The 14,768-nt window shown below is 40.0% G+C and overlaps 1 protein-coding gene across 3 annotated transcripts in view; it reads left to right on the forward strand.

Annotated features, from left to right (window-relative positions):
- ANK3 (ankyrin 3) overlaps positions 1 to 14,768 on the forward strand; it is a 348,817-nt gene that overhangs the window by 43,099 nt on the left and 290,950 nt on the right. For 2 of the 3 annotated variants that reach the window (XM_079313272.1, XM_079313268.1), the window contains exon 1: positions 13,108 to 14,053. The exons of the other annotated variant lie outside the window; for it this stretch is intronic. In XM_079313272.1, coding sequence (XP_079169398.1) covers positions 13,991 to 14,053 — 63 coding nt within the window. In that variant the 5' untranslated portion in view covers positions 13,108 to 13,990. Of the gene's footprint in view, positions 1 to 13,107; positions 14,054 to 14,768 lie in introns of those variants that run through there. 3 annotated transcript variants of the gene reach the window in all.

Consider the following 14,768-nt stretch of genomic DNA (forward strand, 5'->3'; position numbering starts at 1 on the left):
ATCCAGGAGTGCCAGTCATTTTGGGGCAGTCTGGGTTAGACAAGCAGATGACTTTGTACTTCTTATGAATAGAAACTACCCTAAATTCTCACATCCTGCTGACAGCAGAACTGCCTGGCTTCCTTGGAGTGGGAGACAGGGAAGTCTTCTGTCAAAAGCAGAGAGAGAAGCTGTGTAACTTTTATTGCAGTTTTTTTCAGTGGTGTCAGAATTGTGAAAGGATTTCATTCCTTCCTATTATCCCTGGAGACAAGGCTGAGGAACAAGATTGCTGTTAATCTGAAAAGTATGAGAAATTGAAAAATACTGTCCCAGGGAGGTTTAAAAGAGGATGAAGCTTTGGAGCCTGTGAGAAGGAAATTCAAGCAGTAACTCTCTGCAGTGGTAGTTGTGACCAAGAAATGATCTGCCATGGAGGGCAAGAAGGTTCAGCTGCAGAAGGGACTGAACTGGCTAGAAATAGAAATGTCAGAGACACATTGGATCCCTGTATGGGACTAGAAAAATAGGATGGCAACTCTCCTTAATGCATAAAATATAATTGGGTAATCGTACAAAGGGAAAGATGGGATTGTACTTTTAGAGAAATTCCACTGTCTGTGTTCAGCCTGATAACAATCGATTAACCATCTGATAAGCGGTTACAAAAAGTGATCAATGCAGTCCTTTCTGAATTTGTTAAAAATACTGACAACATGAAACAGTTTTTACTAGCAAATTCTTGCAGCTTGAAATGAAATAGTTAAGTAAATTGGAACTGTTTCACTGTTTTAAAGGTGTTGCGTACACTGTATATGCTAAAAACTTTCACTTTTCTCTACACAGATTAGTAACAATGATGTAGCCCTGAAGCATTTATGACCACCCCTGGGGTTTTAGAATCAGGTGGAGTTTATCACATTACTGACTGGTTTTGTAAAGATTTTAAAAATGGGCGTCTTAAGAATAACGCTTCTGGCTAACGGTCACTGGGACTTTCAACGTAAGTTAAACTGCCTTTCTGGCAACAAACTTGTATAAAGGCAAGCTGAAATTGCTGTGAAGCACAAGGCCACAGGTAGATAGTGAAATATGAGCCTTACTGATGCAATTTATGGGAAGCTATTCCTGGCATTGTCTCCTGTTATCTGAACACATTGTGTTTGGTGTTGAAGACACTTCAACAAGCAAGGAGATCCTGTGAGTGTGGCTATATAAACAATATGGAAATGGCATTTGGGTAATGTGTAAGATTTTGTCATGAGGGAAAAACAGAGGGTTGAAAAGGTCCTTTAAGCAGGACTGCTGGTTCATGTGGCACAGCAAAATATCAAGAAAGTGGGAATATTTTTCCTTCTGGTAATGATCCACTGCATTGTTAGGGCTTAACTAGTGAGCTAAGTGAAAAGTAATACTCAAGCAGCATATTTCAAGGTCAATGTCACAAATTCAGAGCTTTCAGTTTTTTCTTGCTGTTCTCCTGCTTAGAATAGAAATATATCTGTAAACCAAACATTTAACTGAAATTTTTGACAGCTTTTTTTTTTTTTTTTTTTTCTAAGATCAAGCTTACTATTGAGGATTTGCTTCTTTTGAGAGCTTCAGATTAATGATAATGAAGTTCAAAGCAGTGAACAGAAATAAGAAAAATAGGGAAATAAATAGAAGGACTTAGTTCATAATTGTTAAAGTAAAAATTGTATCAGTATACCTCCTTTAATGCTCTGTGTCAGTTTCAGTTGTTGATGAATGTAGAGAGGCTTTCTCTTTCTAAGGTGCTTTCACGGCTGTAATAATTCACCTATTTTGAGCTTGAAAAAACTTCTGTGTTGATTTGAAAGACAGGTGTCACCTTGGGTGAAGGCTTGCTGCTGTTCAGGGCCCCAGTGGAAATTGTTTTTCTTGCCAGTAACCAGGTAGAGAGGGGTCACAATCTGGCTGTACTCAGGTACATGCATTCTCCAAAAGCCTATGGCACCCAGGAAAGCTTGTGCTTCCTTCTTGTTGGTCGGTGGAGACACTGTGGTGATCTTGTTGATAACTTCAGTGGGAATCTGATGCCGTCTGTCTTGCCACTTCTCCCAGGAGCTGGATCTCTTGGGCAGGCCCTTTGACTTGGCTTTTTTTGATGGCGAAGCTGGCTTTCAGCAGAATTTGGATGAATTCCTCTCCTTTCTTAAATACTTCCACTGTTTTCATGGGGCAACTGCTGCTGGCTGTGATTGCCCTTGCGGTTCAGCTAGAACCTGGACTGTTGTAATGCTTGTGTGTTCCACTGCTGCACCATTAGACTCTCCTTCTTCAAGGCAGGGGAGAGTTTCTCTTTCTGGGGAGATGTACTCCTTCAGCATCTGGCCCATCTTCTGTATCTCCTTCACCAGAACTGCCACCCAATCCAGGTGGTTTATTTCTGAGGTGGGCTGTGGAGCAGCATCCCTATCTTCTGGAGTAGATATCAGGGTGCTTATCCAAGTCAGGATCCCCTTACCTCTGAATGCTGATAGAATAGGCATATCAGCAACACCAGCCACTGTATGGTATCATTAGCATTTAGAGAAGATTTGAACCCTCCAAAATTTGGAGAGGTAGACCCAAAAATCTGGGTGAAGGAGTGGGAGAACACCCAACCTGATTTCCCCTGCTGTCTCTTCCTCACAGTAGGTACTGTTATTGAAGTAACCCCAGAAACATACGGTTAGTGTGTGATAGCCCTGAATCCATGTGCCCGCCTTCCAGAGGAAGTTAAAAAGCCATTAATTCCTCACTTTATCAACCCACAAAATAAACTGAGTAACAGCCACAATAGCCTTAGTTGTAAGACCCATGTTTAGATAAGGGCCTGCAAATGGGAGAAATATAGTTGTGACCCTGTGCCAACTGAACCAGGGTAAGCTAGACCACATGGTGCTACCTAACAAGGTTTCTAAATTCAGCAACAAAAAATTAGGTGATTCAAGAGCTGTTATTCCTTTTTCACCCTTTTCTCTCGATGGGCTGAGGCCCCACATTGGGCACCAAAATCTGTGTTGGTTTGAGAAGACAGATGTCTGCTAGGAAAAGCAAGGCCCTCCCTTGAAATGGGGAATGTAAACTGCCTCCCTCTGAATTAATGTATATTTGAAATTAAGGGGCTCTCAGGCAAAGATAAGGAGGCGCTATTGGTGGTGTTGAAACCAATGCCAGTGCTCTTACTTATGCCACCATATGGATTACTTTAATCTGTGAATTACAGGTTTTTAACAGTTTAGGCTATAAAGCAGCAAATTATGCTCTCACATGCTTCAGACTACATTGTGACTCTTATTTGCCATGGAAAATTATACTAAATGTGATGGTAAAATGCTCTTTGGAGGTCAGACGAATTGATGTTTCCAAATATTCCGTGTATGAATCTTGTTTGGTATGACTGAGGAGATACAGGTGATGCTTAGCAGCACTCCATACAGAAATGCCATGATAGAAAGCCCTTGGAGAGGTGTAGCAAGGTAAAGATCCTGAGCTGGGGAGAAGGAAAGAGCTTTTCAGCCAGTTGTTTACCTTTTCACTCAGTTTCCTTAAGTTATCTGGGAGCCAGACATTGTATCATACGCTTCTTCAGCAGACCCTTGACTTCCACTGGCACACTGAAGAGCTTAGATGATGCATGTTGTCCTTATGTTAACTTTCCTTTTTTTCTGCAAAAGCCTTCCAAAAACCATCTGTCCTTCCAGAAGATATTTAGACCAGTACAATGGCTGAGACTCCTCATAGGAGTTTAGGACTGGCACTGCAGAAAATTCCCAAGAGGGCTTCATGTCCATAAATAATAGATGATTATCCATAGATAATTGGTGATCACTGAAGTGTGACCATTTCATCACATTTGAGTAAGTGTTTTGTACAGCAAGGTAAAATACAGTTTACAGCCCTAAGGAAGAAGACAGGTTGAGTAAGATTGTAGCAGTGGATTGGTATTTGAGAAAATAAACAGTTTTTAAGTTTAAATTTCTGACCAGAAGGGCTTCCCTTTTACATTTTTGTGCCTTGAGGGGGTGCAAACTTTTCTATATCCACTAAGTGTCTGGTTACTTGGTGTTTGCAGCAGAAATAGCCATGTTTTCTTTAACCCTGAAAACCTGTTGAAGTTTGAGCTTATAATCCCTTAACAGGACAGTAAATTGACAGTGGGGTTGTAAGGTCTGGTATAATGATCTTTTCCTATCTCAAATTTTGGCTAAGGTCCTGTATCCTTTCAGGTATTTCCTAAAAGGAGTGTTGGAATCTTTTCAGAGTCTGCAGAGAGTCTGGAGTCCCAGTACTGAGGATTCGATATTACTTGTGAGTTTTGATTGCTGCCACTTGAATAATACAGTATCACAAAGGGTGCTTTTTTATATAAACCTCATCCTCCTCATCCCAGCTTCTTGGAAACATCTGAGTTGTAACTACTGGAATTTTGTATTCAGGGAACATGCTTTCATTTGTATTTTAATTCTCTGCTATCATTTACAAAGTTCTTTGAATCCTGTGGTGCTGCTCATTTATAGATTTTTAATTCTTCCTCTGCATTAGAGTTACTATGTTTTTCATATTTGTAACAGTAAAGATTAATCTGAATTGAGAAAGAACCTGAATTATTACAAAGAGCTGTTCAGCAACCACAAGGGTTATTTGTTTTGTGTGGATAATGAGAGGAGAGACCTTTCCCCCCAGGGACCATCTTCTGCAATGTCATGCTGCACAATTTCTGCTCTTGCATGGCTCTTCAGCTCTGTCTTCAGCAGATTATTGGAATACTTGAACACGAGCAGTTCTGGGAAAGGGTGTACATTAAAAGCACAGCACACAAACTAATTTCCATCAGCCTGGCAAGAATCCACACCCAGTGTCCTTTTCAAGCTGTGTGGCTGCTGTCACAGCTGCACCACGAGCATGGTGTGAATCATTTCAGTCCTGTAGTAGTAGTAGTAGTCCTGCATCTTCCCTGGTCTCAGAATCTCTTTTGCTTTCCTGCTGCTTTCATTCACTTAAGCAGTTCTGCAGCACTCTGTAAAAGTTGCAGATGTGAAGCTCTAGGCCTTAAGTGCACACTGCATATTGCTTTTGCATGCATAAGATGTACATGCCAGAATGACAAAGGGCATTTTAACATTTTAGCTGCTCAAGTAGAGGCTTCTTTCTCCCACTCGCCTTCCAACTGATAAGAGAAATAGAAAAATATATTTGAGATAAAGAGAACAAGCTGGTTATAGCCATTTTTCACTGACATTTTTCCTTTCAATTTTTTGGATCCCTCCAAAGACTTTTTTGTTCTCCCTCATGCTCAGTTGTAGAGAGCATAATATTGCAGCATAAGTATCTAGCTTTGACCATGAGGCCTGTGCAGGGGTTCCAGACAGCAGTGATTGTCCTTGGCTGGTGTTCTCCTGATGCCCACCCAGCCCCTCAGTAGCAGAGGGGGAGGAACTAAGAGGGAAAAGTTTGTGGATGAAGGTAAAGGCAAGGAGATCACTTGACAATTACCATCATAGGCAAAAAACACAAGTTGGGGAAAATTATTTTCTTGGTAAGACGGAAAATCTGTATTCTTTATGACCAATTTGATTTTTTTAATTGCAGAAACCAGACAAGAATAGAGTCATGAACACCTGCCTCCCAACATATGCTTCACTGATTTTTATGGTAGACTTTATTCCATAGTCTGAGCTTAAGGAAAATGCAGTTTTAGGTGGTGATTGTCCATGGATTAATTTGTTTAAAATTTGTACATTTTAATAGAGAATCTTTTTGTGTAGTTCCAGGTTTGAAAAGATTCTTCAAAGTTCTGTAGACATAGAGGAAGTGAATTTATTGATGGTGTTTGTTTAAATCTTTGTAATATGTGTAAGACACAAAGCTGTACATTATTAAAACATTATAAATCAACAAATTGTAGGAAGAAATTCTTAATTTTGGTTCAGGTCTGTTGAAGCAAATATTTGACAGATCTTGATAGATGGAAGTTGTTTCTTTTGAGCTGTGTGTAAATTAACTTTATAATTTCAATTAAAAGTGTATATTTTTAATTGACAGGACAGACCCAGGGCAGCCTCATATGATTGACTGTTGTTTTTTGAAACAAAATATCATACTTATTTTCCTGTTGGGAAGAGATGAAACTTCAAACTACTTTTACTCTTTACATGAGATTTAAGAAAAAAAAAATCTCACCAAGGCTAAAAACATTTGATGCTATGAGATGTTGAGATTCTCTGGGACATCACACATTATGGGCACAAGGTGAGGGAGAAAGGAAATGTAACAATGTCTCTCTCTTTATATTACTGAGTGATGAGATTTAATGCATTTTGCTGTTTCACCTCTTACACAGTCCCTCCGGTTTAGTCTCTCTTGTGTCTCCATTATCTGTGAATTTATTCCCATCCACATATCTTCTAATGAGAGAAATCTAATCATGGCTGGCATACTGGCTGGAATGTAAATAGGATATGACCCATCATCTGGTGCTCTGTAAAATAATTATGGCCATAATTTCACCTATTTTTGTATGTGTTGTAGCTGAACCAAAAAATCTCTACTGCTTCTATGGTTGGAGATGTTAAAAAACCCCAACAATAAACAAAACCCCCAAACCAATAATTAAGTTTTCATGAAAGCAGCCAAATTTTTTGGCACCTTTTCCTTCCTGAAGCATGGAGCAGGAGAAATATATTGTATGAGAGGCAGGATTGCAAACAACTCGTCTTTTATCCTCCCCTGCCCTCAAATATTTTTTCTTGGTCATGTTTTTGTCAGAATGCAAAATGACCAAAACATGTAAGGAAAATTTATTCTCTGGAGGGCAAAAAATCTAATTCAATAGCTTATATAAGCTTATTTACCTCAGGACTATATTGTAGCATAGCTGTCTATGTGCAAATATAAATAGATTTTTATAGATAATATTGCAATAACTGCTAACAGTGTAAACTGGGGTATCAAATTTGGGGGTTTTGTCTTTAAAAGGCACTTGGGCAGATGACTGTGAAACAGCTCCTATACATGCTTAAAGAACTCTTGGGCCATAATATTCATGAAACTTGAAGTAATTTTTGTTTTATCCCTAAGTGGAAACGTCAGGATTTAATTTTAAGCATTTTTCAGTTAGTGCTGTGACTTAGTGCTTCTCTTGCCCTTTTAAATTGATGTTTACAGCAGATACTTGTGATATTGTGATTTTAATTAAAAGGTAAGAAATGAAGAAATTGTCATCTAACCAAAATGTCAGGAGGACCATTTTTTCTCTGTAATTAGGCAAAAAAGCTGCTAGATAGTTTACTGCGTTATGCTCCAAATGTGCTCCCAAAGTGGAGTTGCTCCAACATTACTTTTTTCCTGCATGTTTAAAAGAACAACTTTTCTTGCTGCTGTGATTTCATCAGTGAAATTTGAAGGAGTGTCTGGCTTAAAAAAATCTTGCAGCCTGGGGCCTTAGAATCAAAGCTAAATTTGGGTTGTTCAGCACTTACTAGTTCAGTGAATTTATGAATAATCTGTCTTGAAGGCTTATACCATTTCCCTGGCTTGTGAAGGCCCTGTCCTTTTCACAGTGCTCATCACAATAAGGAGTGTCCTGGGGAGCAGAGGCTGCACTACACCTCTGTGTGAACTTGCTCCGTGTCCACCTTCCATTGCCCCACATACTTGTCTTAATGGGGTTGGATAAGGCTGGGTTAGAGAGACTCTGGCCACGGATGAGCTGTTGTGAGGCACTGCTGTCTGATAAACACCCTGGCGAAGCCCTGTGATGATGGGAGCCCTGGCCAGCCAGCCTGGTGGCACCAAGGCGAGGTGACACACACCTGCCCCTGGCCATGGACACAGCCTGTGGAAACGAGCCCTGGGTGGTGTCCTCTGGCACCCTGGATGTAAACACGGGGAGACGCTGCGTGCTGGGAAGCACCCTGTGCTGGCAGGACAACTTCCAATCCTGACAAGGTGCTGAAGGAAAGGGACATGGGAATGCCTTGGCTGAGAGATTACTTTGTAGGGTGTGGCTTCTCTGCCCCACACTGTGGTCCTGTGGAAGTTTGTCCAGAATGGGCTGGTCTCACTGCCCTCCTTCCTTGTGCAAGACTTTACTGACAGCAATATATGTGCTTACTATAAAACTTGTGATCTTAGCTTAGCAAAATGGTCTGTTTTTCTAGGCTTACACTTAGAAGAATGCTTCTAAAAACATGGTAAAAAAAAAGAGATTTTGCAAAGCACCACAGGAATGAAATCAAACCAGAATCTTTGACGAAGCATCTCAACTGGTAAATAAGAATTTATAGAGCTTGGATATAAAGTATGTTCTCTATGTAATTGTGTTTTCAAATGCAGTTGGCAGAGTGCTAACTGCTAACAAATTTTGTAGGACTTTTGTGATATGATTCTTTTTCTTTACCTAAATTTTTGGTTAGGTATTCCCTTGTTAATGGACTGCAGTTCTTGAAAATTTCAGCTACTGAAGGACGTTTTAAGGCATGCTGATTTACCCCCTGAAGGGAGAGAGGGAAGGAATTTAATCTCTTAGCTTGCTTTCTCCCTGAGAGTAATTTCCCAACCACTCTGGGCTTCACTCCCAGACTCCCTTCAGTTCTGTCCTCAAGGGATATGTTTGTCCTCGAGGCTCCTAAATTCAGTCAGCTAACATATGTTAAAGTAATTGTGAAGGCAAGACAGCTTGGTTTTGGTTCATGTTAGCATCTCATGTTCATCCCTAGTCTTAATACAAAAGTTCATTTTAAGTTGTTAACCTGAGTTGTTTTGCCATTGCTTGCATTTAATTCTCAGTTAGCTTTTTAAAGGTGAGAATTAATCTTTTATCTAATAGAAGTATCTGCCATCCCAAAGGAGTTGCAGTAACTTCTTTCCTGCTAGCACAGGAGAGTGCAGCTCTCTTGAGAGTTTGGTCAGAGGACTCTTATTTCTTTAATTGATTTCTGCTTCTACCCTGAAATATTGTTCCAGGACTTCCATTTAGAGGAAGGGATCTTAACCTATAGCATGGAATTTTAGGCCAAGACAATCTTCTTGGTTGGTAGTTGAGTCTATAGTGGACTAGAGATTGTGCCAGCAACTGGGTATGGTTGTTAAGTGGTAACCACCACTTTATTCCCATGATCTCAGCCTGAACATAAGTGGGGTTTGGGTTGTTTTTATGTTGATGTGCAATAATGGACTCTTTCACATGTGCTGCTTTGCAAGCAAAAGCAGATTGGTAAATAGGCTGGGTTAAATGTCTAGTGTAAGTTAATGGAGTCAGTAATACCAGAATTTAAATTAAACTGCTGTTTTGTTCAAATTTTGGATTTGAAACAACAATCAAGACTGAGCTGAAAACATTTTTCTTAGCTTTTAATGTTTTCCCAAAGTACTTCCTTTTGTATTTAAAAGGAAAATTGACATTGTAGATTGACTTTTGGTTTCAATTTTGTAGGGAGAAAGAGAAGTAAAGTTACTTAGCCTTCCATACTCTCAGCACAAATTCCATTCCTGTCTTAGTAATACTTGATTTAACCTTGAGTTTTGGCTGCTTATAGTGTAGGATATTGCTCAAGGAAGTACTAAGTGGTCCTGCAAAGTGATCACATCTGCAAAGTGATCCTGCAGTTAATGCTGAATGCCGTAAGTTTTTTGTTAAGTTAAGCTTGTGAGTTTCTACATATATTAGGAGCAAGCTGGCTTTTTGGCTGGCTTGTTTTCTTTGTGCCCATAGTCCTGTAGTTAAGCTTTGGAATTGCTTGGCTGTTTGGATTTGGATGGTGTTTTGGTAAAGCAAGGAGCTACCATAGCCATTCCTTTTAAATCCCACTGAACGCGGTTGCAAAACAGGTTCCCAACAACAAGTTGTGTCCCCCTCGCTTCTCGCATGCAAGTCAGTCTAACTTATAAATAGAACTGTCCTGATAGAAAGAACTTGGCCCATCCTCTTGTCCTCTTATGCGAGTTTTGATTTAAAAATAGAACTGTCCTAGAACTGATATGTATCGAGGAGGTTGAGAAAGTTCACTTCTAGACACTGCTGTGATTAAGCAGCAAGTTACAGGGAGCAGTGCGTGTGTTCTCATCGCTAATCAAAAGATTTCAAAGCACAGTAGCATTAGCTTTGGTTTTCCAAGGAGCTGTGAATTTTCTTAGGGTTGGATTTCCCTAAGAAATTCCTGAAATTTCCCTACAGCATGTTGTTGCTTTGCTGTAGCTTACCAAATCATGCACAAAATACACCAAAATATGTGCACGTCCGCAATGAAGTCAATGTTGTGAACGTTGGAAAGATGAAAATGCTTCTTTGAGCAAGGGCTACCTAGACAGTAGATAGTAGCTGTAATTTGTAATTTATTGAACTGCTGCTTTGATCATAGCATTGCAGCAGTGTTTTTAAGCATATGTTCTTTCTGAATGCCAATGCTTCCTTAGCATATTTTAAGGTAATTCTGCTCTGGTATTTGCTCTTAGTTTTATTTGCTTTTTTCCTTTAAGCTAATTTCTAAAACTTTAAATTTTCCCTATTTTCTGTTGTTTCTTAAAAATACGGAGTTCTTTTAAGTTTAGTTTTTTTTTGCTTGTGACATACTTTAATGTGCATAAGAGACTTTTCTTGGGTGTTTGAAAATCTTAATTTTTCAGGCAGTCTTGTTTGGCGTATCTCCTTCCATTTCAGTTGCCTTAGGCATTTCTAATGCACAGCTTTACACTGAACATGGTGAAAGCCTAGGGATGGAAGAAGGATAATCTGAATAATTTCCATAGTGTAATTTAGAGACGGACTGATGTCAGCAGTCGCTTGATAGTAGTTTTACGATCAAAGTTAATTTGTGGGTCTGCAGAGGAATAAAGTTGAAAGGCTTGATTTTGGAGAAGGAAAAATAATTTATTCTTTCTTCTTTTTTTCCTTCCTAAAAGCCTTTCCTAAGAAATCTGTTGTGTATTTCTATTAAGTACTCATATCTGGTGCTTACCTGCCTCTTCTGCCTCCTTACCCAGAGTATAAGAGACAAATTTTTTGAGATAAGGAGTAAATTAAAACCAAGACCTCATAAAAGTGTCTAAATGTTGACAGATGAATGATTATTTCAAGTGGTAGAAGAGAGATTCATTACATTTCTTTTCAGCAGGGTTGCTATGGTTAGCTGAGCAATATGGGAAGAGAGGAGTGTGAGAGCTTTTCCTACCTCTCTGAGCATCTTGTGACTATAAAATTCTTCTATTGCTTATCTAGATTTTTCCTTCATGTTCTAAATATACCAGAGCTTGGGAGATTACTCATTTTTGTTAAAATGAGAGAGAAAAACATGAAAAATTAAAGGGGTTCTGAAGTAGGGCACTGATAATTCAATATCTTCAGTTCTACCTGAGTTATGGACAGGATGTGATGTGTCGTAAAACCTAAAAACAGTTTCCATCTCATGGACTGGACTTGGAGGTACCCATTGGAATAACGTAAATTCAGTGGGAGCCTGTGATATTCCTCCATTGGGTGCCTGAGATCAGGGAATGATTTGAAAGTGTCAGCATTTGATAGCCAACGAGTTGCTCTGGGAAAGGGCCATTTTTTTCTTTTTTTAATCCTGAGAAAGCATGACTGTTTTTAATATTTTAATTTAAAAAGTAATACAAAATTGCTTTCTATGCATACAATCAGGTAAGCATGCTACAAATTAGAAGCTTTCTTTTAGCTAGCTAGTGTAAGGGATCCAAGCCTGAACTTATTGAGAACGCACTGTTAATTGTACTTGAACTCAACCTTTTTGGACTTAATTCAGAAAACAATGTGTTGTTCAGGCAGATGCACACATAATATTAAATCATCTTGAACAGAGGAGGTTTGCTTTGTGCGTGCATTAAGGATAGGGTGCTACTTTGACTGTTTAAGCATTGTTTTACCCACTGTTAACCAGCAGAGAGCAGTTTAGTTTGTAACATAACATATAGAAAAAGTGCAGTTGGCAAAGGCTGGGGTGCTTTTTCGTTCTCTGAGATGGCCATTAGAAACAAATTGCCTGTGATAATTAAATTCCTGTGTTTGCGTATTATTGACAGTGTTTGTGTTTTGGACCAATATCTTGTCTGTAGTTTTGCATTTCATCATATGTCAGTGACATAAATGAAGATTCAAGGTTAATTTTGAGTAGTGTTTTGACAATGTTTATTTAAATTCTCACTGTATGAGGTGCAGATCCTCAGATCTTCAGCCTTGCCAGGCTGATGTAGGGAATTGACTCCCTGGTTTGGAGCCCCAGAGTCAGGTGATGCCAGTTTGTTTCCAGCCCATGGAGACGGCGAGCTCAAGGACTTGTTGCGAGCACAGAGAAAACAGCTTCCATCTGATGGTGCTGTTGTGGTTGCTCACTGAAATTCATTTGTCGGGAATGATCCAAGGAGAAAGCTTTCAGGCAAATAGCATTATGAATCAGTGCATTACATCTTTTTCTTTTCTTAGTCTGTGGCACGCATGTTGTTTGTCATGAGTGAAATGCTGTTGAAAGGAGGGTGAAGGGTGAGAAGATCTGAAAGAGGCAGGAGGATCCTGATATGAACCTCATCCACCCCCAAAATGCATGTATTAATTGGTCGTTTTCTGTTTAAGGAAAACCTCAACATGCAGATAAACAGCCAAATATCACCCCCTTATCTCCCAGCAAAATAACACCGCAAACCCTCTCATTGCCACTTCTGTCAACATCTGATGTGACTGATTTCACCTCAGAAATGGGCAAATTAGCGTTTTGCTACTTCAAGTCTGCAGAATGAGTACAGAGGATGGGTCTGTTGCAGGATGTGTGATACCTGTTACACCCTCACCTGCCCTGAAGGGGATCCTGAGGGGCGATGCCAGCGTAGGAATCTCTGGATGTGCCTAAAGAGGTGCACAGCCTGAAAGGTGGTAATGACGTAATTCAGACGTGTTGAATGGCTGGTGCCATGGTTGTTGGTAACGTGTGGGTTGTGCGTATGTCTGAATGGGCACAGAGGGGACAGAATTACTGCTCTGAAGTCTCTGCCCCCTCCTGATTTTTATTTTTATTTTTATTTTCCGTGAGACTTGTGGGGAAGAAGCCAAAGCATTCAGCGGAGTAGGTGGCAGCATGTGGAAACATGATCTGTGACTTGCCAGTCATGCACATACATGAGGCACGTAACACTTGTGTGAGCGCTGCCTTTGCAGGGACCCTGCAAATCCTGTCATAGGAACAGGCAAACAAGGGAGGAGCAAGCTCACACAGGCACGAATAGTTGTAAATGTGTGTTTTGCTGAAATGCTGTTGATGCTTTTATGAGATGAATAATTAATATTGCAAAGCTTATTGTTCAGAGTGGCAATTTTCAGGTCCTTTGGACGGGGATATAGATCTGTTGGAAACGTAAACATCTCATCTAGCAATTTCTTCAGCAGCGTGTTGTGCCTTTTATTGTTTGAATCTGCCTGGGAGTGGCTTTAAGATCCAGTAACCTGATCTTTTATCACTCTCGGAGGCTTCCTTTTCTGGTATGCCCTGATGCATTCAACACATGTCGGTATTGTACGCGACCGGCAATCCGAGCGACTGGGGCTCGCCTTCTCTGTCTGCGAGAAACGGCGAAGGATCCGCTGCTGAGCCCTTCTGAGAGCTGCCAGCGTCGGCTGCTAATTGCTGCGTGCTCATCAGCTCCGTCCCAGAGGCTGGCAGCGCTCTGCATGGCCAGGCGAGCCAACGTGGAGATCCTGTCTCGGGAGTAAAGACTGCTTCAGAAAGACTGAGGAAAACGCCTTTGCTTTTCTTTAGAGGGATCGGACTGATGTGAGAACAGCCCATTTCTCACAGGGGAAAGCAGAGCAAGGCTATGAGCGATTCCAGGCTGTGCAGGAGGAGCAGAGGCTGCCTTTAAAAGCAGTTATTCTGTTACTGGTCTGAGAAGCGTCAGCAGATGGACTTTGGTTTCAGGGCTGTGAATACTTGAGTGGCTTTGCATGTTGGAATACAAGCAGTGATCTCTTTTATTCCCCTGTACATTTACCTGCTGAAAAATGAGTGAGGAAGCAAAGGAGAAAAATGCTAAACCGTCTCACAGGAAAAAGAAAGGAAAAAAGGTAACTCCCTGTACAGACAGTCTGCTGTAATGCTGTTTTTGACTCATTTTGTGTTCAACCAATTTGCTTCTGGGTGTGGAATGGCTTTGGTTTGATAATTTGTTTTGAATAAGGATGGTGGTAGAATCAGGATGGTTCTGTTTATGCTAGATGCTGATGGGTGTGTTCTTTGCTGGAATCAGTATTACCATTGCAACTCAGTTGCTTTGCATTATTTTAGTATTCCTGGCTTTAAATATATGTTAGTTAAAGAATTTCAATGTGATTATAGTTTTCATAGTGTATTCAAAACACAGGATTACAGATAAACAGGTATCTGAATGAAGCCTTTTTCAAAGGAGAGACTGATAATCAACATGTGCTCATGTAAATGAATATTATGGACATGGCTAAGAAAAACAAGTTTACAATAAGCATTAATCTTATGGAAGCTATGTTTTTTGCCCTGTGACACTTTGATCAGTTTTATGTATTTTTGGGGCTTGAAAATATTGTGCTCAATTAAATTCTGGAATAAAATTCCAGTTTCAGTGAGGCTAATTTCTCTTAGGGCATAAGCCTTTTGCCTGAAACTGTGCTTAAGAGACATATTTGATTATTACCTTCTATGTTGCAGTTTTTCTGCTTTCCTGATATCCATGTAATTTCTACCTCCCACTTGGAAATGGATGATTTCCATGTGTTTATACTCAAAAAACAGATTGCCAAATCTAGG

The sequence above is a fragment of the Erithacus rubecula genome (assembly GCF_903797595.1).
Source record: "Erithacus rubecula genome assembly, chromosome: 9".
NCBI classification, from domain to species: Eukaryota; Metazoa; Chordata; class Aves; order Passeriformes; family Muscicapidae; genus Erithacus; species Erithacus rubecula.